Below are 26,497 nucleotides of genomic sequence, written 5' to 3'. Positions count from 1 at the left end.
ACCAAGACATACAGTGTATATACCAAGACATAGTGTATATACCAAGACATACAGTGTATATACCAAGACATACAGTGTATATACCAAGACATACAGTGTATATACCAAGACATAGTGTATATACCAAGACATACAGTGTATATACCAAGACATACAGTGTATATACCAAGACATAGTGTATATACCAAGACATACAGTGTATATACCAAGACATACAGTGTATATACCAAGACATACAGTGTATATACCAAGACATACACGGCGCCGTATGTGTGTCGTGACGCCTCCAACTCGACATCTGTCACTCATTATAAACTAAGTTTTTGTTTTTGTACTAAGTCCATATAAATAATTTACAGATTTCTTATCCAACCCGAGGTTCATCAGTGGTGTATGTACACACACACACACACACACACACACACACACACACACACACACACACACACACACACACTAGTCCTCTCAAGTTTGTGATGAGAAAACTTTCTGTAGCAGCCTCTACGACAATCTTTCTGCTGTTTTCTTGTTCTCTGGGAAGGTTTCAGGCTGACCTCCCAGGGGAAGGTGGTTTCACCTCCCTACTGGTGTGTCCTCCCAGGGGAAGGTGGTTTCACCTCCCTACTGGTGTGTCCACCCAGGGGAAGGTGGTTTCACCTCCCTACTGGTGTGTCCACCCAGGGGAAGGTGGTTTCACCTCCCTACTGGTGTGTCCACCCAGGGGAAGGTGGTTTCACCTCCCTACTGGTGTGTCCTCCCAGGGGAAGGTGGTGTGACCTCCCTACTGGTGTGTCCTCCCAGGGGAAGGTGGTGTGACCTCCCTACTGGTCTGTCCACCCAGGGGAAGGTGGTGTGACCTCCCTACTGGCCTGTCCACCCAGGGGAAGGTGGTCTGACCTCCCTACTGGTCTGTCCACCCAGGGGAAGGTGGTGTGACCTCCCTACTGGTGTGTCCACCCAGGGGAAGGGAGACAGGTGTCATGAATACCGCCACTGATATTATATGTTCAGTCTGTCTACACTAACTCTCCTCCTGGGTACTCCTACTATCTACTCTTATTATTGCTACTGATGCTGACGTTGTTGATACTATTATGACTACCATTACTACTTTCATGACCTACCACTACCACCACCACTACTACCACTACCACTACCACTACCACTACCACTACCACTACCACTACCACTACCATTACCACTACCACCACTACCACCACCACTACCACCACCACTACCACTACCACTACCACTACCACTACCTCTACCACTGCCACTACTACCACTACTACCACTACCACTACCACTACTACCACAACTACCACTACTACTACCCCCACCACTACTACCACCACCACTACCACTACAACTACTACCACTCGTACCACTACTACCACTACCACCACCACTACTACCACTACCACTACCACCACCACCACCACTACCACTACCACCACCACCACCACTACCACTACCACCACCACCACCACCACCACCACCACCACCACCACCACCACCACCACCACCACCACCACTACCACTACCACTACCACTACCACCACCACCACCATCACCATCACCACTACCATCACCACCACCACCACCACCATCACCACCACCATCACCACCACCACTACCACTACCACTACCACTACTACCAGCAGCAGCAGCAGCAGAAGAAGAAGAAGAAGAATGTTAGGTCAAGTTAGCATTGCCTGGATCAGTTTAACTGATGTAGTTACATTAGACTAGACTAGTTAGGTTTATGATATAAATTCGTACAGAGACGAGGGATAGGAGGAGGAAGGAGTCCTGGTGTTGACTGTGAGGGAGTCCTGGTGTTGACTGTGAGGGAGTCCTGGTGTTGACTGTGAGGGAGACCTGGTGTTGACTGTGAGGGAGTCCTGGTGTTGACTGTGAGGGAGTCCTGGTGTTGACTGTGAGGGAGACCTGGTGTTGACTGTGAGGGAGTCCTGGTGTTGACTGTGAGGGAGTCCTGGTGTTGACTGTGAGGGAGTCCTGGTGTTGACTGTGAGGGAGTCCTGGTTTTGACTGTGAGGGAGACCTGGTGTTGACTGTGAGGGAGTCCTGGTGTTGACTGTGAGGGAGTCCTGGTGTTGACTGTGAGGGAGACCTGGTGTTGACTGTGAGGGAGTCCTGGTGTTGACTGTGAGGGAGTCCTGGTGTTGACTGTGAGGGAGTCCTGGTGTTGACTGTGAGGGAGTCCTGGTGTTGACTGTGAGGGAGACCTGGTGTTGACTGTGAGGGAGTCCTGGTGTTGACTGTGAGGGAGTCCTGGTGTTGACTGTGAGGGAGACCTGGTGTTGACCTGGTGTTGACTGTGAGGGAGTCCTGGTGTTGACTGTGAGGGAGTCCTGGTGTTGACTGTGAGGGAGTCCTGGTGTTGACTGTGAGGGAGTCCTGGTGTTGACTGTGAGGGAGTCCTGGTGTTGACTGTGAGGGAGACCTGGTGTTGACTGTGAGGGAGTCCTGGTGTTGACTGAGAGGGAGTCCTGGTGTTGACTGTGAGGGAGTCCTGGTGTTGACTGTGAGGGAGTCCTGGTGTTGACTGTGAGGGAGTCCTGGTGTTGACTGTGAGGGAGTCCTGGTGTTGACTGTGAGGGAGTCCTGGTGTTGACTGTGAGGGAGTCCTGGTGTTGACTGTGAGGGAGTCCTGGTGTTGACTGTGAGGGAGTCCTGGTGTTGACTGTGAGGGAGTCCTGGTGTTGACTGTGAGGGAGTCCTGGTGTTGACTGTGAGGGAGTCCTGGTGTTGACTGTGAGGGTGAGGGAGTCCTGGTGTTGACTGTGAGGGAGTCCTGGTGTTGACTGTGAGGGAGTCCTGGTGTTGACTGTGAGGGAGTCCTGGTGTTGACTGTGAGGGAGTCCTGGTGTTGACTGTGAGGGAGTCCTGGTGTTGACTGTGAGGGAGTCCTGGTGTTGACTGTGAGGGAGGCCTGGTGTTGACGGTGAGCGAGTCCTGGTGTTGACTGTGAGGGAGTCCTGGTGTTGACTGTGAGGGAGTCCTGGTGTTGACTGTGAGGGAGTCCTGGTGTTGACTGTGAGGGAGTCCTGGTGTTGACTGTGAGGGAGTCCTGGTGTTGACTGTGAGGGAGTCCTGGTGTTGACTGTGAGGGAGTCCAGGTGAGGGAGTCCTGACTGTGAGGGAGTCCTGGTGTTGACTGTGAGGGAGTCCTGGTGTTGACTGTGAGGGAGTCCTGGTGTTGACTGTGAGGGAGCCCTGGTGTTGACTGTGAGGGAGTCCTGGTGTTGACTGTGAGGGAGTCCTGGTGTTGACTGTGAGGGAGTCCTGGTGTTGACTGTGAGGGAGTCCTGGTGTTGACTGTGAGGGAGTCCTGGTGTTGACTGTGAGGGAGTCCTGGTGTTGACTGTGAGGGAGTCCTGGTGTTGACTGTGAGGGAGTCCTGGTGTTGACTGTGAGGGAGTCCTGGTGTTGACTGTGAGGGAGTCCTGGTGTTGACTGTGAGGGAGTCCTGGTGTTGACTGTGAGGGAGTCCTGGTGTTGACTGTGAGGGAGTCCTGGTGTTGACTGTGAGGGAGTCCTGGTGTTGACCCTGGTGTTGACTGTGAGGGAGTCCTGGTGTTGACTGTGAGGGAGTCCTGGTGTTGACTGTGAGGGAGTCCTGGTGTTGACTGTGAGGGAGTCCTGGTGTTGACTGTGAGGGAGTCCTGGTGTTGACTGTGAGGGAGTCCTGGTGTTGACTGTGAGGGAGTCCTGGTGTTGACTGTGAGGGAGTCCTGGTGTTGACTGTGAGGGAGTCCTGGTGTTGACTGTGAGGGAGTCCTGGTGTTGACTGTGAGGGAGTCCTGGTGACTGTGAGGGAGTCTGTGTTGAGTGAGGGAGTCCTGGTGTTGACTGTGAGGGAGTCCTGGTGTTGACTGTGAGGGAGTCCTGGTGTTGACTGTGAGGGAGTCCTGGTGTTGACTGTGAGGGAGTCCTGTGAGGGAGTGTTGTTGACTGTGAGGGAGTCCTGGTGTTGACTGTGAGGGAGTCCTGGTGTTGACTGTGAGGGAGTCTGGTGTTGACTGTGAGGGAGTCCTGGTGTTGACTGTGAGGGAGTCCTGGTGTTGACTGTGAGGGAGTCCTGGTGTTGACTGTGAGGGAGTCCTGGTGTTGACTGTGAGGGAGTCCTGGTGTTGACTGTGAGGGAGTCCTGGTGTTGACTGTGAGGGAGTCCTGGTGTTGACTGTGAGGGAGTCTGTGAGGGAGTCCTGGTGTTGACTGTGAGGGAGTCCTGGTGTTGACTGTGAGGGAGAGTGAGGGAGTCCTGGTGTTGACTGTGAGGGAGTCCTGGTGTTGACTGTGAGGGAGTCCTGGTGTTGACTGTGAGGGAGTCCTGGTGTTGACTGTGAGGGAGTCCTGGTGTTGACTGTGAGGGAGTCCTGGTGTTGACTGTGAGGGAGTCCTGGTGTTGACTGTGAGGGAGTCCTGGTGTTGACTGTGAGGGAGTCCTGGTGTTGACTGTGAGGGAGTCCTGGTGTTGACTGTGAGGGAGTCCTGGTGTTGACTGTGAGGGAGTCCTGGTGTTGACTGTGAGGGAGTCCTGGTGTTGACTGTGAGGGAGTCCTGGTGTTGACTGTGAGGGAGTCCTGGTGTTGACTGTGAGGGAGTCCTGGTGTTGACTGTGAGGGAGTCCTGGTGTTGACTGTGAGGGAGTCCTGGTGTTGACTGTGAGGGAGTCCTGGTGTTGACTGTGAGGGAGTCCTGGTGTTGACTGTGAGGGAGTCCTGGTGTTGACTGTGAGGGAGTCCTGGTGTTGACTGTGAGGGAGTCCTGGTGTTGACTGTGAGGGAGTCCTGGTGTTGACTGTGAGGGAGTCCTGGTGTTGACTGTGAGGGAGTCCTGGTGTTGACTGTGAGGGAGTCCTGGTGTTGACTGTGAGGGAGTCCTGGTGTTGACTGTGAGGGAGTCCTGGTGTTGACTGTGAGGGAGTCCTGGTGTTGACTGTGAGGGAGTCCTGGTGTTGACTGTGAGGGAGTCCTGGTGTTGACTGTGAGGGAGTCCTGGTGTTGACTGTGAGGGAGTCCTGGTGTTGACTGTGAGGGAGTCCTGGTGTTGACTGTGAGGGAGTCCTGGTGTTGACTGTGAGGGAGTCCTGGTGTTGACTGTGAGGGAGTCCTGGTGTTGACTGTGAGGGAGTCCTGGTGTTGACTGTGAGGGAGTCCTGGTGTTGACTGTGAGGGAGTCCTGGTGTTGACTGTGAGGGAGTCCTGGTGACTGTGACTGGTGACTGCGAGGGAGACCTGGTGTTGACTGTGAGGGAGTCCTGGTGTTGACTGTGAGGGAGTCCTGGTGTTGACTGTGAGGGAGTCCTGGTGTTGACTGTGAGGGAGTCCTGGTGTTGACTGTGAGGGAGTCCTGGTGTTGACTGTGAGGGAGTCCTGGTGTTGACTGTGAGGGAGTGCTGGTGTTGAGTGTGTGGGAGTGGTGTTGACTGTGAGGGAGTCTGGTGTTGACTGTGAGGGAGTCCTGGTGTTGACTGTGAGGGAGTCCTGGTGTTGACTGTGTGGGAGTCCTGGTGTTGACTGTGAGGGAGTCCTTGTGTTGACTGTGAGGGAGTCCTGGTGTTGACTGTGAGGGAGCCCTGGTGTTGACTGTGAGGGAGTCCTGGTGTTGACTGTGAGGGAGTCCTGGTGTTGACTGTGAGGGAGTCCTGGTGTTGACTGTGAGGGAGTCCTGGTGTTGACTGTGAGGGAGTCTGTGAGGGAGTCCTGGTGTTGACTGTGAGGGAGTCCTGGTGTTGACTGTGAGGGAGTCCTGGTGTTGACTGTGAGGGAGTCCTGGTGTTGACTGTGAGGGAGACCTGGTGTTGACTGTGAGGGAGTCCTGGTGTTGACTGTGAGGGAGTCCTGGTGTTGACTGTGAGGGAGTCCTGGTGTTGACTGTGAGGGAGTCCTGGTGTTGACTGTGAGGGAGTCCTGGTGTTGACTGTGAGGGAGTCCTGGTGTTGACTGTGAGGGAGTCCTGGTGTTGACTGTGAGGGAGTCCTGGTGTTGACTGTGAGGGAGACCTGGTGTTGACTGTGAGGGAGTCCTGGTGTTGACTGTGAGGGAGTCCTGATGTTGACTGTGAGGGAGTCCTGGTGTTGACTGTGAGGGAGTCCTGGTGTTGACTGTGAGGGAGTCCTGGTGTTGACTGTGAGGGAGTCCTGGTGTTGACTGTGAGGGAGTCCTGGTGTTGACTGTGAGGGAGTCCTGGTGTTGACTGTGAGGGAGTCCTGGTGTTGACTGTGAGGGAGTCCTGGTGTTGACTGTGAGGGAGTCCTGGTGTTGACTGTGAGGGAGTCCTGATGTTGACTGTGAGGGAGTCGTGGTGTTGACTGTGAGGGAGTCGTGGTGTTGACTGTGAGGGAGTCCTGATGTTGACTGTGAGGGAGTCGTGGTGTTGACTGTGAGGGAGTCGTGGTGTTGACTGTGAGGGAGTCGTGGTGACTGTGAGGGAGTCGTGGTGTTGACTGTGAGGGAGTCGTGGTGTTGACTGTGAGGGAGTCCTGGTGTTGACTGTGAGGGAGTCCTGGTGTTGACTGTGAGGGAGTCCTGGTGTTGACTGTGAGGGAGTCCTGGTGTTGACTGTGAGGGAGTCCTGGTGTTGACTGTGAGGGAGTCCTGGTGTTGACTGTGAGGGAGTCGTGGTGTTGACTGTGAGGGAGTCGTGGTGTTGACTGTGAGGGAGTCGTGGTGTTGACTGTGAGGGAGTCCTGGTGTTGACTGTGAGGGAGTCCTGGTGTTGACTGTGAGGGAGTCCTGGTGTTGACTGTGAGGGAGTCCTGGTGTTGACTGTGAGGGAGTCCTGGTGTTGACTGTGAGGGAGTCCTGGTGTTGACTGTGAGGGAGTCCTGGTGTTGACTGTGAGGGAGTCCTGGTGTTGACTGTGAGGGAGTCCTGGTGTTGACTGTGAGGGAGTCCTGGTGTTGACTGTGAGGGAGTCCTGGTGTTGACTGTGAGGGAGTCCTGGTGTTGACTGTGAGGGAGTCCTGGTGTTGACTGTGAGGGAGTCCTGGTGTTGACTGTGAGGGAGTCCTGGTGTTGACTGTGAGGGAGTCCTGGTGTTGACTGTGAGGGAGACCTGGTGTTGACTGTGAGGGAGTCCTGGTGTTGACTGTGAGGGAGTCCTGGCGTTGATTGACTGGTTAGAGAATTAACCAGTGAATTACTTGAATCGAGATTAACGAAGGAGAGGAGAGAGGGTTTAGAAGAGAAAGGAAGGTAATGAGAGTAAATTGAATTCTGGGAGAGAGAGGGAGAGAAAGAAAGGTAGGAAATGAAATTAGCTTATCTCGTTTCTTTTGACTGAAAAAGTCAAAATAAAGGGCGACTACTGTACAAAAAAATACCAAAAAAGGTCGTGTGAATTGTGGGAGATATTGTAGGTGGTATTGTATGTCAGTTGTGATTATTAGTATTGTCTAATTCTCGTCTACCTCTCACTGATACACCAGAGTTGTGCACTCACTGTGGGAGTGCAGTGCACACCCCAGAGTCGTGCACTCACTGTGGGAGTGCAGTGCACGACTATGGGTTGTAACTACCCCCCTGCACATGCTCCTGTCTGCTGGATGTAATCCAGCAGTAAATAGGTACCCTGGGGTGATACAGTACCCCGGTGGAGTGAGAGAACATTACCCCGGGGGAATGAGAGAACAGAACCCCGAGGGAGTGAGAGAGAACAGCACCCCGAGGGAGTGAGAGAGAACAGCACCCCGAGGAAGTGAGAGAGAACAGCACCCCGAGGGAGTGAGAGAGAACAGCACCCCGAGGAAGTGAGAGAGAACAGCACCCCGAGGGAGTGAGAGAGAACAGCACCCCGAGGGAGTGAGAGAGAACAGCACCCCGAGGGAGAGGGAACAGCACCCCGAGGGAGTGAGAGAGAACAGCACCCCGAGGAAGTGAGAGAGAACAGCACCCCTAGGAAGTGAGAGAGAACAGCACCCCGAGGGAGAGGGAACAGCACTCCGAGGGAGTGAGAGAGAACAGCACCCCGGGCGAGTGAGAACAGCACCCTGGGGGAGTGAAAGAGAACAGCACCCCGAGGGAGTGAGAGACCAGCACCCCGGGGGAGTGAGAGTTAACAAGGGTGATACAGCACTCTACCCCCGGGGAGGGGAGAGTGTCAGAGGTAATCAGGCATGGTAGGAGGAAGGGGAGCGTAGCTCTAATTTTCTGGATCAAGATCCCTACACCAGCAACGGCGTCAATACAAGTTGTTAGTGAAGACTTGAGGCGGCCAACACAACACAACACAACACAACACAACACAACACAACACCGTCGTCTTCCTGGAAACACCAGAACCTAAAGCGACTTGATTTCAGAGAAATGAAACATTACTTACTGTAGGTGACGACATTTTATTGTGTAGCTGTTCCGTCCACCACCAGAGACATCTTCAGTTCACCTGGAGAAGATGTCAGTGGTAATATACGTGGTGGGTGGAAGTGTTGAGGTGAAGGAATGATGTCAGGAAGTCAGTGAGGGAGATGAGTGCAACAGTTGGGTATCTTTATTGGTACGTTTAGCCTGTGCGCTAGACTTCTTCAGTCAAATACAGAGGCAGCAGGTGTGGAAGGTGGTCAGTCCCTCAGCTCCAGGCTGAGGGACTGACCACTTCAAATACAGTTTCTCCAAGGTTGATGGACTGATTACATAATTTTCATTTCAGTACTTCACCTTCTGCCTTTGTATTTGACTGAAGAAGTCTACTGTGTAGGTGAAATGTTACACCAACAAAGACACCCAACTGTTGCGCATGTGTCTTAATCCTCAACATGTCGGTATTTTATACCATTATCAACATAACCATCTTGAAGTATGCAGCTCCCGGCTCATGGCCGTCTCTTCTCATCATGGCCGTCTCTTCTCATCATGGCCGTCTCTTCTCATCATGGCCGTCTCTTCTCATCATGTCCGTCTCTTCTCATCATGGCCGTCTCTTCTCATCATGGCTGTCTCTTCTCATCATGGCTGTCTCTTCTCATCATGGCCGTCTCTTCTCATCATGGCCGTCTCTTCTCATCATGGCTGTCTCTTCTCATCATGGCTGTTTCTTCTCATCATGGCCGTCTCTTCTCATCATGGCCGTCTCTTCTCATCATGGCCGTCTCTTCTCATCATGGCCGTCTCTTCTCATCATGGCCGTCTCTTCTCATCATGGCCGTCTCTTCTCATCATGGCCGTCTCTTCTCATCATGGATGTCTCTTCTCATCATGGCCGTCTCTTCTCATCATGGCTGTCTCTTCTCATCATGGCCGTCTCTTCTCATCATGGCTGTCTCTTCTCATCATGGCCGTCTCTTCTCATCATGGCCGTCTCTTCTCATCATGGCCGTCTCTTCTCATCATGGCCGTCTCTTCTCATCATGGCCGTCTCTTCTCATCATGGCCGTCTCTTCTCATCATGGCCGTCTCTTCTCATCATGGCCGTCTCTTCTCATCATGGCCGTCTCTTCTCATCATGGCCGTCTCTTCTCATCATGGCCGTCTCTTCTCATCATGGATCATGGCCGTCTCTTCTCATCATGGCCGTCTCTTCTCATGGCATGGCCGTCTCTTCTCATCATGGCTGTCTCTTCTCATCATGGCCGTCTCTTCTCATCATGGCCGTCTCTTCTCATCATGGCCGTCTCTTCTCATCATGGCCGTCTCTTCTCATCATGGCCGTCTCTTCTCATCATGGCCGTCTCTTCTCATCATGGCCGTCTCTTCTCATCATGGCATCATGGCCGTCTCTTCTCATCATGGCCGTCTCTCCTCAGCAGTGCGGTCTCTTCTCATCATGGCCGTCTCTTCTCATCATGGCCGTCTCTTCTCACCATGGCCGTCTCTTCTCATCATGGCCGTCTCTTCTCATCATGGCCGTCTCTTCTCATCATGGCCGTCTCTTCTCATCATGGTTGTCTCTTCTCACCATGGCCGTCTCTTCTCATCATGGCCGTCTCTTCTCATCATGGCCGTCTCTTCTCACCATGGCCGTCTCTTCTCATCATGGCCGTCTCTTCTCATCATGGCCGTCTCTTCTCATCATGGCCGTCTCTTCTCATCATGGCCGTCTCTTCTCATCATGGCCGTCTCTTCTCATCATGGCCGTCTCATCTCATCATGGCCGTCTCTTCTCATCATGGCCGTCTCTTCTCATCTCTTCTCATCATGGCCGTCTCTTCTCATCATGGCCGTCTCTTCTCATCATGGCCGTCTCTTCTCATCATGGCCGTCTCTTCTCATCATGGCCGTCTCTTCTCATCATGGCTGTCTCTTCTCATCATGGCTCTCTTCTCATCATGGCCGTCTCTTCTCATCATGGCCGTCTCTTCTCATCATGGCCGTCTCTTCTCATCATGGCCGTCTCTTCTCATCATGGCTGTCTCTTCTCACCATGGCTGTCTCTTCTCATCATGGCATCATGGCCGTCTCTTCTCATCATGGCCGTCTCTTCTCATCATGGCCGTCTCTTCTCATCATGGCCGTCTCTTCTCATCATGGCCGTCTCTTCTCATCATGGCCGTCTCTTCTCATCATGGCCGTCTCTTCTCATCATGGCCGTCTCTTCTCATCATGGCCGTCTCTTCTCATCATGGCCGTCTCTTCTCATCATGGCCGTCTCTTCTCCTCATGGCATCATGGCCGTCTCTTCTCATCATGGCCGTCTCTTCTCATCATGGCCGTCTCTTCTCATCATGGCCGTCTCTTCTCATCATGGCCGTCTCTTCTCATCATGGCTGTCTCTTCTCATCATGGCCGTCTCTTCTCATCATGGCCGTCTCTTCTCATCATGGCCGTCTCTTCTCATCATGGCCGTCTCTTCTCATCATGGCCGTCTCTTCTCATGGCTGTCTCTTCTCATCATTCAAATTCAAATTCAAATTCAAAGTGTATTCTCTATAAGGATTGCAATGCTGAGTTCACAGAATTTGGTTATTGTGTGGTTTACATGTAGTAAAATAGTGATTACAGAGTGTACCACTAGAACACCTAGCATGGCTAGGCATTTCGGACAGACTTAGTTTTATTCTTAATTGTAAAATATTACAAATTATGAGGTAAGTTGGTATTATGGCTACCTGGAGACCTGGAGTTTACCTGGAGAGAGTTTCGGGGGTCAACGCCCCCGCGGCCCGGTCTGTGACCAGGCCTCCTGGTGGATCAGCGCCTGATCAACCAGGCTGTTGCTGCTGGCTGCACGCAAACCATCGTACGAGCCACAGCCCGGCTGATCAGGAACTGACTTTAGGTGCTTGTCCAGTGCCAGCTTGAAGACTGCCAGGGGTCTGTTGGTAATCCCCCTTATGTGTGCTGGGAGGCAGTTGAACAGTCTCGGGCCCCTGACACTTATTGTATGGTCTCTTAACGTGCTAGTGACACCCCTGCTTTTCATTGGGGGGATGTTGCATCGTCTGCCAAGTCTTTTGCTTTCGTAGTGAGTGATTTTCGTGTGCAAGTTCGGTACTAGTCCCTCTAGGATTTTCCAGGTGTATATAATCATGTATCTCTCCCTCCTGCGTTCCAGGGAATACAGGTTTAGAAACCTCAAGCGCTCCCAGTAATTGAGGTGTTTTATCTCCGTTATGCGCGCCGTGAAAGTTCTCTGTACATTTTCTAGGTCGGCAATTTCACCTGCTAAGTGACTAAATACTAGTTTGTGAGTTTAGCAATGTGAATGCTTTTGTTTTGGCACAGTACATAGTTTCAGTATTGGAGTATCACAGGATTCATTATTTTAAGATTGAGATTAATATTTCTGTTTATGGTCAAATGAGTGAGTGAGTGTAAGTGTGAACCACCAGGTGGTATTCGTGTAGTTAGTTGACAGGGTGTATCAGGGAGATAAGATGTTTTCTAATGGTAGTTTTGAAGGTGATGAATGTGTCTGCAGTTCTAGAGTTCTCAGGTAGGGTATTCCAGATTTTAGGGCCTTAGACATACATTGAATTTTTGTAAAGGTTTAGTCGGACACGGGGAATGTCGTAGAGATGTTTGTGTCTGGTGTTATGCCTGTGGGTTCTGTCACAACTATCAAGAAAGCGTTTTAGGTCAAGGTTGATATTAGAGTTTAAGGCCCTGTAGATGTAGATTGCACAGTAGTAAGTGTGGATGTACTGAACAGGGAGTAAGTTTAGATCTATGAAGAGTGGGGGGGTGTTGCCAGGGATGGGATTTAGTGATTATTCTTACTGCAGCTTTTTGTTGGGTTATTATTGGCTTTAGGTGTGTTGCTGCAGTTGATCCCCAAGCACAAATAGCATAGGTGAGGTATGGATAAATGTGAGTGGTATAGTGTGACAAGGGCATTTTGCGGCATGTAGTATCGTATCTTGGAGAGGATCCCAACCGTTTTGGATACTTTTTTGGTTATATGCTGGATATGGGTGCTGAAATTCAGGTTGTTGTCAAGGTATAAGCCTAGGAATTTGCCCCCATTATTTCTGGTAATTAGAGTGTTGTCAATCTTAATGTTAATTTGTGCATCTCCTGCTCTGCTACCAAACATAATATAGTAGGTTTTGTCAGTGTTAAGCGTAAGTTTATTGGCTGTCATCCAAGTCGATATTTTGATCAGCTCCTCATTCACAGTGGTGTTGAGGGTGGCAAGATTAGGGTGAGAGATGACATAAGTCGTGTCGTCAGCAAAGAGAATGGGTTTCAGGTGTTGGGATACGTTTGGAAGGTCATTGATGTATATGAGGAAGAGCAGGGGACCAAGGACACTTCCCTGCGGAACTCCAGTATCAAGTGGCCGTGTTGCTGATGCTGTGTCTTTAATGGTGACATACTGATACCTATTAGTAATGTAAGATTTGAAATAAGCAAGCGTAATGATCAAGTTTGTGGAGTAGGATGTCGTGGTCTACTGTGTCAAAAGCTTTTCTTAGGTCAATAAAAATTCCTAGTGGATATTCCTTATTTTCCAATGCTGTGTAAAGCAGATCTAGCATTTTTATGATTGCATCATTAGTGCTTTTATTTTTCCTGAATCCAAATTGGCAGGGGTTGAGTATGTTTTGAGCCGTTATAAATGAATACAGTCTCCTGTGCACGAGTTTCTCAAAGATTTTGGATAGCAATGGTAAGTTAGATATTGGCCTATAGTTGTTTAAGTCTGTAGGGTCACCACCTTTATGTAGTGGTGTAACCCTTGCCATCTTGAGTAGTTTCGGGAAGGTGCTAGTCTCTAGTGACTTGTTAAAGAGTAATGAAATAGCATGCGAAAGGACATGGGCCGCTCGCTTGTACAGTAATGGTGGGACATGAGACAGATTCCCCGAGTTATTTTTAAGTGACTTTATAATCTCGGTGACTTCCGTGGGCTCAGTTGGTGCAAGATAGAAGGAATTAGGGAAATTCCCATCTAGGTAGTCCCTGGCATGGGCATTGGTATGTGGGATTTTACTGGTGAGATTAGATCCTATGGTTGAGAAGAAGTCGTTTATCTTGTTAACTGTCAGTGGGATGTAGTGGTGTTTCATTAGGTTTAGTTAGGACAATATTCTTGTTTTTTTTCAGTTTGTGGGTCCCTAGAATCTGAGAGTGTTTTCCAGGTCTTTTTTATATCTCCTCTAGTGTCTGTGAATCTACTGGAGTAGTATAGTTGTTTGGCTTTCTTTATTACTTTGGTGAGAGCTGATGAATAGTGTTTAAGAATATCTTTGTGTATTAAGCCCTGTCTATATTGCTTTTCATATTGGTGTTTCTTATCATGGCCGTCTCTTCTCATCATGGCCGTCTCTTCTCATCATGGCCGTCTCTTCTACATTAACTCAAGTTTAAGGAGCACATAAGTACCCGTCTTCTAATAACATGTTCATTTTTCGACTATAATCTACCTTGTCTATAATTACTAACACATTTGCTTTGTCTGTTTTGTAAGGTGAAGTTGTAGAGGTGTGAGCAACGCTCACACCTCTACAACAAATTGTCCTCAAAGATTTCTTAAGTTATACCAGGTGTGGCATGCAAAGAGTAAGTAACCTTTATTCGGCGCATGTACACACCCTCATTGACAAGCTATCTCCCCCAACCTGCGAACCAGGTACTAAGGGTTGATGATGGGGCCCCGTCATTCAATTAGTACCCAGGTTCCAGCCAATGAGAAGATGGTTTTGGCAATCGCAGAGGTGATGTGGGTACCACTCACCCGTCTGCCCTTGTCATTCCCATTCTAGAGCTGGTTGAAGCACAGTCTGCTCTCTAGTGGCTTCTATTCTGCCTTCCTTGCCGTGCAGTGCACTAGTATCTATTGTTGTACATAGTGTATATAGTGTACATAATTCTGTTCTAAATTGGTGAAGGATAATATAAGTCAAAAGTTTTTTTGCTGTGTTTATTTTGCTCCCTTTACACCCAGGATAACAGGCCATTTGGACTCCTGGGTTGTAATAACATGAATTAAGGAAAGATCCTGGACTTCACCTTACGAAACAGACAAAGTAAATGTGACAGTAATTGTGGAAAGGTAGATTATAGTGGAAAATGAACATGTTATTAGTAGACGGGGGACTTACGTGCCTCTTAAACCTCAATAGCTAAACCTCACTACCTCATGAAGCAAAGAACTGCATCTTAGCTCCCAGGAGCTATTGTTTACCAGGCCCGTGGCCTGGTAGGTAACGATTTCGCTTCACACACTGAGTGTCTGTGGATCGATCCATGGCAAGGGTGGAAACATTGGGCGTGTTTCTTTACACCTGTTGCCCCTGTTCACCTAGCAAGGAGATAGGTACCTGGGTGTTATTCTACCAGTGTGGGCGGCATCCTGGGTGACATGATTGAGGACCACAATGGAAATAAGACAGTCCTCGATGATCCACTGACTTTCTTGGGTTATCCTGGGTGGCTAACCCTCCGGGGTTAAAAATCCGAATAAATCTTATTGTTGGACACGTGTAAAAGAAGCTTGAGCCAGTGTAAACACAGGCTGCAGCGAGATTGTTCCAGAACTATAAAGAGTGAACTACCGCTACGAGGACAAACTGGCGGAAGTTAATGTGATCCTGAAGGACACAGGAACCAGGTGAGACGTAATAACAACATACAAAATACTCACAGGAATTGATGGGGTGAATGGGGATAATCTGTCTGAGAGGCTGGAAACAGGTACTCGGGAGCACTGCTGGAAGTTGAAGACACAGATGACCCACAGGGAGGTCAGGAAGTATTTCTTCCCTCAGAGTGGTCATAAAGTGGAATGATTTCTACGGAGAAGTAGTGGAGGCTTCATACATAGTTGTAAGAGCAGGCACGATAGGCTCCACGAAGCTACGAGGGAGTGAATTTGGCAAGGGCAGAGGGGCAGGGCCAGGAGCTAAGACTCGACCCCTGCAACCACATATAGGGAGTACAAATAGCTGAGTATACACATCATCATCAATCAGGTCACAGTGACCACTAATATCCGCCTCACTTTCATCCGTCAATCTCCTCACTCCACATAACTGAGAGGGAGAGAAAGGGAAAGGGAGTAGAGAAGGGGGAAAGAGCGGGTGTGTGTGTGTGTGTGTACTCGCCTATTTGTGGCTGCAGGAGTTGAATCACAGCTCCTGGCCCCGCCTCTTCACTGGTCGCTACTAGGTCCACACTTTTCCTGCTCCGTGAGCTGTATAGTATAGTTGTGTAACATAATCATGTTACACAACTATTACACCATAACAGTTAAAGCTTCTCCTACTTTCTTGAGATCAACCATGACCCCCTCACATTCCCCTGACGCTGTGTGATGCTTCTCGCTTTCAATATTTCCCCAAAAATATAACGACCATTATACCTTAACAGTCGTAACCAATATACTACTTCCTGGGTATAAGAACTAGGTTACCTCAGCTGGTGTATCGTACCACACACTAATAACTAGAGGTGAGGTAGTACCATACATCTGTACCACAATATAATATACGGTATTCTTCCCACCTGACAGCGTTCGCGTACCGTGAATGTGACTTATCCGGTACCTGGCAGCGGGGAGGCTGGACCAACTACTCGCAGTGCCTCAGTGTCATTGAACATCAGGTCAGTATGAAGTGACTCGTCAGTGAGTGAGGTGAGTATAAGACTCGTCAGTGACTGTGGTGAGTGTAAGACTCGTCAGTGAGTGAGGTGAGTGTAAGACTCGTCAGTGAGTGTGGTGAGTATAAGACTCGTCAGTGAGTGTGGTGAGTGTAAGACTCGTCAGTGAGTGTGGTGAGTATAAGACTCGTCAGTGAGTGAGGTGAGTATAAGACTCGTCAGTGAGTGTGGTGAGTATAAGACTCGTCAGTGAGTGAGATGAGTGTAAGACTCGTCAGTGAGTGTGGTGAGTATAAGACTCGTCAGTGAGTGAGATGAGTGTAAGACTCGTCAGTGAGTGTGGTGAGTATAAGACTCGTCAGTGAGTGAGGTGAGTGTAAGACTCGTCAGTGAGTGTGGTGAGTGTAAGACTCGTCAGTGAGTGTGGTGAGTATAAGACTCGTCAGTGAGTGTGGTGAGTGTAAGACTCGTCAGTGAGTGTGGTGAGTGTAAGACTCGTCAGTGAGTGAGGTGAGTGTAAGACTCGTCAGTGAGTGTGGTGAGTGTAAGACTCGTCAGTGAGTGAGGTGAGTGTAAGACTCGCCCATTTTAACATTTGGGAATCTTTATTGAGGAAACGTTTCTCCAGCCAGTGACTTCTTCAGTTTAAAATAGAGAAGGACAGTGGCAAAACTCTCCTCATGATTCCCAGATGTTGAAAAAAATGTCTTAATCTTTATCTTGTCGGTTTTCTAATCCATTTACACTACAGTCCTGCCTAGTATAGACACTTAGGCCTCTTTCAGTGTTTTTTGTATTCTAATATTCATATTACAGACTGTGTTCATGTCTTCTTATTGCAAACTTTATACTTATGCTATTAAAGTTTACACAGAAGCTATTACAAAGTCAGTTTTGACGATATACTAAAGCCACGTTATTGTGACTTTCTTTTTCCTTTATTTATGAGGACCAGAAAAGTCAATTTATTTTTCTCCCCGTCTCTGCCATAATACTTCATTACTAAAACAGTCCAATATACATAGTATTAATAAACATATACACAATAAGACATTTTTTGAAAGAGACGTTTCATCACTTGTGGCTTTATCACAGCTAAATAAAGGTGTTTATGGCATAGATAAGTCAGGTGCAGGTTAGACACATCACTTCCTAGAACTGCGGTTGAAACAGTCTGCCAAACATGGTCCAGTAGACCCACTGTAGCGCATCTCCCTTCTTGTGTATCTTGATGGCAGAATCAGTTTAGCTAGAATATCGAAGATGCTGAGGCTCCCTGGATATTGTGTGCCTGTTAGAAATCAAAATTATGGCGTCTTCCAGACGCTGAGGTTTCAGTCAATTCCTCTCCTTGTGTAATAGGTCTCCTTCCCACTCTGTGTGGTCATGTGTCATACGATGTTGGACACTTCGCGTGATCATGGCTGCATCCATTTCAATGTTCCCTTAACACGTTGGTCCATGGTTCTCCCTGTTTCTCCCTATGTATACCTGGAAGATGTTTCGGGGGTCAACGTCGTCCCCCCGCGGCCCGGTCCATGACCAGGCTTCGCAGTGGATCAGAGCCTGATCAACCAGGATGTTACTGCTGGTTACATGCAAACCGATGTACGAACCACAGCCAGGCTGGTCAGGTGCTGACTTTAGGTGCCTGTCCAGCTCCGTCTTGAAGTCAGCCAGGAGTCTATTGGTAATCCCCCATATATATGTTGGGAGACAGTTAAACAATCCTGAGCGCCTGACACTTGTTGTGTTGTCTCTTAGCATACTCATGGAGCCCTTTATTCTCACTGGGGTGAAGGTATGTTGCATCGCCTGCCGAATCTTTTGCTTCCGTAGGGAGTGATTTCCGTGTGCAGATTTGAGACTAGTCCCTCTAGGATTTTCCAAGTGTATATTATCATGTATCTTTCTCGCATGCATTCAAAGGAGTATGTCTCTCTGTTATCAACTAAAGTTCTTAGTTACCCACCAAGGTCACTGAAGGAAGGAGGCTCTCTCAGTATGATCAGTAAGAGACCATATTCGTGCCTCCCTCTTGAGCAAAAGACCGAGGCCAGTGAATATAGAGACAGTGAATAACTTTGCTCACTCTTTATGCTAGTTACTCCAGAGCCAAGGTAGTTTATTAAAGCTTCATGGCATACACAACACAGTCGCTAACAACGATCCCTTAACCCCTGAAATCTTGTGCAAACACTGAGATAAACAAGCGTTTTTTTTTTCTTTTTGCAGTAGTGAACGTATATACATATTGGATAATTTACCGCAGGTAGTAAAACCACAATATATTTCACGAGGATTGAAAAATGGACTCGACAAACACTTCTCTGGTGATCCACGACCAAGTTTGTCCTGTCTTGAGTTTCCCACTAAACAAACAGCTCGTTAGGACTCCATGGTCGGTTCTTAGTTGACAACATGTATGTTCCTCTGCCCCTGTACATACACACACCATCAGAAGTCAGTGTACATGATCACGTAATATTCTACATCACTACAGATCAGTATACTTAATCATGTGATGCTGTACACCATCACAGATCAATATAAACAAAATCCTTCACCCCAGAATAAAGATTAGATTATATATTAAACAGGACAAGTATTTCCTGACGCGGGTCTTAGTCATATGGTGACCCGCAACTGGGGCTTTCGGTCGCCTGACTGAGACCTTCCACTGGCTTACTCCTCATTCCATTTTAAAAATTAAGATTATATGGATCTTAAGTATCGGATAAGGATGAAGTCTTTATTAAGTAAACTCTTTAAATGGGCCTCATCTTTCTGAAAACCAGAAGAATAATGATCCAAAACGGACCGTGACGAGTATAGACCTTATTATAATGACAGTGACCAGGAGGGTAGTGATGACAGTGACCAGGAAGGTAGTGATGACAGTGACCAGGAAGGTAGTGATGACAGTGACCAGGAAGGTAGTGATGACAGTGACCAGGAAGGTAGTGATGACAGTGACCAGGAAGGTAGTGATGACAGTGACCAGGAGGGTAGTGATGACAGTGACCAGGAGGGTAGTGATGACAGTGACCAGGAGGGTAGTGATGACAGTGACCAGGAGGGTCGTGATGACACTGACCAGGATGGTGGTGATGACAGTGACCAGGAGGGTAGTGATGACAGTGACCAGGAGGGTAGTGATGACAGTGACCAGGAGGGTAGTGATGACAGTGACCAGGAGGGTAGTGATGACAGTGACCAGGAAGGTAGTGATGACAGTGACCAGGAGGGTAGTGATGACAGTGACCAGGAGGGTAGTGATGACAGTGACCAGGATGGTAGTGATGACAGTGACCAGGATGGTTGTGATGACAGTGACCAGGAGGGTTGTGATGACAGTGACCAGGAGGGTAGTGATGACAGTGACCAGGAAGGTGAGTGATGACAGTGACCAGGAGGGTAGTGATGACAGTGACCAGGAAGGTAGTGATGACAGTGACCAGGAAGGTAGTGATGACAGTGACCAGGAGGGTAGTGATGACAGTGACCAGGAGGGTAGTGATGACAGTGACCAGGAAGGTAGTGATGACAGTGACCAGGAAGGTAGTGATGACAGTGACCAGGAGGGTAGTGATGACAGTGATGTGATGACAGTGACCAGGAAGGTAGTGATGACAGTGACCAGGAGGGTAGGATGACAGTGACCAGTAGTGATGACAGTGACCAGGAAGGGTAGTGATGACAGTGACCAGGAGGGTAGTGATGACAGTGACCAGGAGGGTAGTGATGACAGTGACCAGGAAGGTAGTGATGACAGTGACCAGGAAGGTAGTGATAGTGACCAGGAGGGTAGTGATGACAGTGACCAGGAGGGTAGTGATGACAGTGACCAGGAAGGTAGTGATGACAGTGACCAGGAAGGTAGTGATGACAGTGACCAGGAAGGTAGTGATGACAGTGACCAGGAGGGTAGTGATGACAGTGACCAGGAGGGTAGTGATGACAGTGACCAGGAAGGTAGTGATGACAGTGACCAGGAAGGTAGTGATGACAGTGACCAGGAGGGTAGTGATGACAGTGACCAGGAGGGTAGTGATGACAGTGACCAGGAGGGTAGTGATGACAGTGACCAGGAAGGTAGTGATGACAGTGACCAGGAAGGTAGTGATGACAGTGACCAGGAGGGTAGTGATGACAGTGACCAGGAGGGTAGTGATGACAGTGACCAGGAAGGTGGTGATGACAGTGACCAGGAGGGTAGTGATGACAGTGACCAGGAGGGTAGTGATGACAGTGACCAGGAGGGTAGTGATGGCAGTGACCAGGAGGGTAGTGATGGCAGTGACCAGGAGGGTAGTGTTGGCAGTGACCAGGAGGGTAGTGATGACAGTGACCAGGAGGGTAGTGATGGCAGTGACCAGGAGGGTAGTGATGACAGTGACCAGGAGGGTAGTGATGACAGTGACCAGGAGGGTGGTGATGACAGTGACCAGGAGGGTGGTGATGACAGTGACCAGGAGGGTAGTGATGACAGTGACCAGGAGGGTGGTGATGACAGTGACCAGGAGGGTAGTGATGACAGTGACCAGGAGGGTAGTGATGACAGTGACCAGGAGGGTAGTGATGACAGTGACCAGGAAGGTAGTGATGACAGTGACCAGGAGGGTAGTGATGACAGTGACCAGGAAGGTAGTGATGACAGTGACCAGGAGGGTAGTGATGACAGTGACCAGGAGGGTAGTGATGACAGTGACCAGGAGGGTGGTGATGACAGTGACCAGGAGGGTAGTGATGACAGTGACCAGGAAGGTAGTGATGACAGTGACCAGGAGGGAGGTGATGACAGTGACCAGGAAGGTAGTGATGACAGTGACCAGGAGGGTGGTGATGACAGTGACCAGGAGGGTAGTGATGACAGTGACCAGGAAGGTAGTGATGACAGTGACCAGGAGGGTAGTGATGACAGTGACCAGGAGGGTAGTGATGACAGTGACCAGGAAGGTAGTGATGACAGTGACCAGGAGGGTGGTGATGACAGTGACCAGGAGGGTGGTGATGACAGTGACCAGGAGGGTGGTGATGACAGTGACCAGGAGGGTGGTGATGACAGTGACCAGGAAGGTAGTGATGACAGTGACCAGGAGGGTGGTGATGACAGTGACCAGAAAGGTAGTGATGACAGTGACCAGGAGGGTGGTGATGACAGTGACCAGGAGGGTAGTGATGACAGTGACCAGGAGGGTGGTGATGACAGTGACCAGGAAGGTAGTGATGACAGTGACCAGGAGGGTGGTGATGACAGTGACCAGGAGGGTGGTGATGACAGTGACCAGGAAGGTAGTGATGACAGTGACCAGGAGGGTGGTGATGACAGTGACCAGGAGGGTAGTGATGACAGTGACCAGGAGGGTGGTGATGACAGTGACCAGGAAGGTAGTGATGACAGTGACCAGGAAGGTAGTGATGACAGTGACCAGGAAGGTAGTGATGACAGTGACCAGGAGGGTAGTGATGACAGTGACCAGGAAGGTAGTGATGACAGTGACCAGGAGGGTGGTGATGACAGTGACAAGGAAGGTAGTGATGACAGTGACCAGGAGGGTAGTGATGACAGTGACCAGGAGGGTAGTGATGACAGTGACCAGGAAGGTAGTGATGACAGTGACCAGGAGGGTAGTGATGACAGTGACCAGGAGGGTAGTGATGACAGTGACCAGGAGGGTGGTGATGACAGTGACCAGGTAGGTAGTGATGACAGTGACCAGGAGGGTGGTGATAGTGACCAGGAGGGTAGTGATGACAGTGACCAGGAAGGTAGTGATGACAGTGACCAGGAAGGTAGTGATGACAGTGACCAGGAGGGTGGTGATGACAGTGACAAGGAAGGTAGTGATGACAGTGACCAGGAGGGTAGTGATGACAGTGACCAGGAGGGTAGTGATGACAGTGACCAGGAAGGTAGTGATGACAGTGACCAGGAGGGTAGTGATGACAGTGACCAGGAGGGTAGTGATGACAGTGACCAGGAAGGTAGTGATGACAGTGACCAGGAAGGTAGTGATGACAGTGACCAGGAGGGTAGTGATGACAGTGACCAGGAAAGTAGTAATGACAGTGACCAGGAGGGTAGTGATGACAGTGACCAGGAGGGTAGTGATGACAGTGACCAGGAAGGTAGTGATGACAGTGACCAGGAAGGTAGTGATGACAGTGACCAGGAAGGTAGTGATGACAGTGACCAGGAGGATAGTGATGACAGTGACCAGGTAGTGATGACAGTGACCAGGAAGGTAGTGATGACAGTGACCATGAGGGTAGTGATGACAGTGACCATGAGGGTAGTGATGACAGTGACCAGGAAGGTAATGATGACAGTGACCAGGAAGGTAATGATGACAGTGACCAGGAAGGTAATGATGACAGTGACCAGGAAGGTAGTGATGACAGTGACCAGGAAGGTAGTGATGACAGTGACCAGGAAGGTAATGATGACAGTGACCAGGAAGGTAATGATGACAGTGACCAGGAAGGTAGTGATGACAGTGACCAGGAAGGTAGTGATGACAGTGACCAGGAAGGTAGTGATGACAGTGACCAGGAAGGTAGTGATGACAGTGACCAGGAAGGTAGTGATGACAGTGACCAGGAAGGTAGTGATGACAGTGACCAGGAAGGTAGTGTGCCCATCAGCCACATTGGTCTGCACACAGCCCTTGGGTCTGTACATTGGTCTGCACACAGCCCTCGGGGATGTACATTGGTCTGCACACAGCCCTTGGGTCTGTACGTTGGTCTGCACACAGCCCTGGGGGCTGTACATTGGTCTGCACACAGCCCTCGGGGATGTACATTGGTCTGCACACAGCCCTCGGGGCTGTACATTGGTCTGCACACAGCCCTCGGGGCTGTACATTGGTCTGCACACAGCCCTCGGGGCTGTACATTGATCTGCATACAGCCCTCGGGGCTGTACATTGGTCTGCACACAGCCCTCGGGGATGTATATTGGTCTGCACACAGCCCTCGGGGCTGTACATTGGTCTGCACACAGCCCTCGGGGCTGTACATTGGTCTGCACACAGCCCTCGGGGATGCACATTGGAGTGCACACAGCCCTTGGGGATGTACATTGGTCTGCACACAGCCCTCGGGGATGTACATTGGTCAGCACACAGCCCTCGGGGCTGTACATTGGTCTGAACACAGCCCTCGGGGCTGTACATTGGTCTGCACACAGCCCTCGGAGCTGTACATTGGTCTGCACACAACCCTCGGGGCTGTGCATTGGTCTGCACACAGCCCTCGGGGCTGTACATTGGTCTACACACAGCCCTCGGGGATGTACATTGGTCTGCACACAGCCCTCGGGGCTGTACATTGGTCTGAACACAGCCCTCGGGGCTGTACATTGGTCTGCACACAGCCATCGGGGATGTACATTGGACTGCACACAGCCCTCGGGGATGTACATTGGTCTGCACACAGCACTCGGGGATGTACATTGGTCTGCACACAGCCCTCGGGGATGTACATTGGTCTGCACACAGCCCTCGGGGATGTACATTGGTCTGTACACAGCCCTCGGGGATGTACATTGGTCTGCACACAACCCTCTAGGATGTACAGTGGTCTGCACACAGCCCTCGGGGATGTACATTGGTCTGCACACAGCCATCGGGGATGTACATTGGACTGCACACAGCCCTCGGGGATGTACATTGGTCTGCACACAGCCCTCGGGGATGTACATTGGTCTGCACACAACCCTCGAGGATGTACATTGGTCTGCACACAGCCCTCGGGGATGTACATTGGTCTGCACACAGCCATCGGGGATGTACATTGGACTGCACACAGCCCTCGGGGATGTACATTGGTCTGCACACAGCCCTCGGGGATGTACATTGGTCTGCACACAACCCTCGAGGATGTACATTGGTCTGCACACAGCCCTCGGGGATGTACATTGGTCTGCACACAGCCATCGGGGATGTACATTGGACTGCACACAGCCCTCGGGGATGTACAGTGGTCTGAACACAGCCCTCGGGGATGTACAGTGGTCTGCACACAGCCCTCGGGGATGTACATTGGTCTGCACACAGCCCTCGGGGATGTACAGTGGTCTGCACACAGCCCTCGGGGCTGTACATTGGTCTGCACACAGCCCTCGGGGATGTACATTGGTCTGCACACAGCCCTCGGGGATGTACATTGGTCTGCACACAGCCCTCGGGGATGTACATTGGTCTGCACACAGCCCTCGGTGATGTACTTTGGGCTGTACACAGCCCTCGGGGATGTACATTGGTCTGCACACAGCCCTCGGGGATGTACATTGGTCTGCACACAGCCCTCGGGGATGTACAGTGGTCTTCACACAGCCCTCGGGGATGTACATTGGTCTACACACAGCCCTCGGGGATGTACATTGGTCTACACACAGCCCTCGGGGCTGTACATTGGTCTGCACACAGCCCTCGGGGATGTACATTGGTCTGCACACAGCCCTCGGAGATGTACATTGGTCTGCACACAGCCCTCGGGGATGTACATTGGTCTGCACACAGCCCTCGGGGATGTACATTGGTCTACACACAGCCCTCGGGGATGTACATTGGTCTACACACAGCCCTCGGGGCTGTACATTGTGGGTATAAAAATGGGAAGGTTTATGTATGGTCTTAACATACTGTATATTCTAGACAACAATAACAACAACAACAACAGGCTGAGCATGTATGGTTCCACTAACATCGTCTCCTTAATAACCATCTATGACGTGTCGCCTGCAGTTTTAGCCAAGTTCTTAAAAGTTCTGTAAACCCATAATTTCCATAACGAGAACTGTATCAGAACGTTGAATATGCATGAAGCTGCGCAACTGCGCATTAGCTTGGGATTATTGGCACTGAAGCTCCCGTTAGGTTCACTACACAAGAGCTTGAAGGATCAGGTCCTCTTGTTTACGTAAAGCTTGACTAGACTTGAAGGATTTGGCGGTCTCTCTCTCTCTCTCCCTCTTTGGCTTTCTCTGGCTCTGCCTCACGTTCTCTTTGGCGCTCTCTTGCCCTTTGGCTCTCTCTTGCCCTTTGGCTGGCTCTCTCTCTCTCTCTCTCTCTCTCTCTCTCTCTCTCTCTCTCTCTCTCTCTCTCTCTCTCTCTCTCTCTCTCATGCTCTCTCTCTCATGCTCTCTCTCTCATGCTCTCTCTCTCATGCTCTCTCTCTCATGCTCTCTCTCTCATGCTCTCTCTCTCATGCTCTCTCTCTCATGCTCTCTCTCTCATGCTCTCTCTATCATGCTCTCTCTATCATGCTCTCTCATGCTCTCTCTCTCATGCTCTCTCTATCATGCTCTCTCTATCATGCTCTCTCTCTCATGCTCTCTCATGCTCTCTCTCTCTCATGCTCTTTCATTCTCTCTGTCTCCCATTCTCTCTCTCTCTCTCTCTCTCTCTCTCTCTCTCTCTCGCTCGCTCGCTCGCTCGCTCTCATATTTCTAGTGACTCATCAGAAACAGCACAAATATTTTCTGACGTGGGTCGTTATGGCATGGTGACCTGACGTCCAGGTTTCTGGTCGTGTGGCTGAAGTTCTTTATGGCTCACACGTTCACTCCTCTAACAAAAATTAAAGATAACATCATTTGACGTTTGTCAGTGATTTTTTAGATTTTGCCACCGAAGTGGCTAGTTTATTGTGCACCCCATATCCATCCTGTGAACGGTAGCGCGAGAGCATATGGATACACAAAAGGCCTAGGAACTAGGCCCCAAAGGGTTAACAGGAATACATATGGATTTATATCTACATATCTATAGTTCACTTATCTGTTACAAGCAAATTTAGGAAATTTGCTTAGTATATCTGGTATCTTATTTTCATTAATAAGATATCTTGACATGTCACATAGGTTATTATACTGTCTGTCTCTGTATTCCTCAATAAGTGGACAATTAAGCACATAGTGTTCAAGAGAGTGACCATATACCTGATCACATAATTTACATTTAGTTTGATCATCATCTGTGTGTCTCCCAAACTGCCAGAAGTACTTGTAACCAAGCCTAAGCCTGGCCACTACAACATCAGTCAGTACTTGTAACCAAGCCTAAGCCTGGCCTCTACAGCATCAGTCAGTACTTGTAACCAAGCCTAAGCCTGGCCACTACAACATCAGTCAGTACTTGTAACCAAGCCTAAGCCTGGCCACTACAACATCAGTCAGTACTTGTAACCAAGCCTAAGCCTGGCCTCTACAACATCAGTCAGTACTTGTAACCAAGCCTAAGCCTGGCCACTACAACATCAGTCAGTACTTGTAACATAGCCTAAGCCTGGCCTCTACAACATCAGTCAGTACTTGTAACCAAGCCTAAGCCTGGCCTCTACAACATCAGTCAGTACTTGTAACCAAGCCTAAGCCTGGCCTCTACAACATCAGTCAGTACTTGTAACCAAGCCTAAGCCTGGCCACTACAACATCAGTCAGTGTTCACATTGCAAGTTGCTCCATAAACATACTTATC

General features: G+C 49.8%; 1 protein-coding gene across 1 annotated transcript in view; it reads left to right on the top strand.

The window, feature by feature from the left end:
* Positions 1-26,497, top strand: part of LOC128702029 (corticotropin-releasing factor receptor 2-like) — a 64,309-nt gene that overhangs the window by 14,476 nt on the left and 23,336 nt on the right. The window contains exon 4 of the mRNA XM_070091769.1: positions 15,922-16,013. Coding sequence (XP_069947870.1) covers positions 15,922-16,013 — 92 coding nt within the window. The remainder of the gene's footprint in view (positions 1-15,921; positions 16,014-26,497) is intronic.

This window comes from Cherax quadricarinatus, chromosome 37, assembly GCF_038502225.1.
Source record: "Cherax quadricarinatus isolate ZL_2023a chromosome 37, ASM3850222v1, whole genome shotgun sequence".
NCBI lineage: Eukaryota > Metazoa > Arthropoda > Malacostraca > Decapoda > Parastacidae > Cherax > Cherax quadricarinatus.
This window is presented reverse-complemented; position numbering and strand designations above follow the sequence as displayed.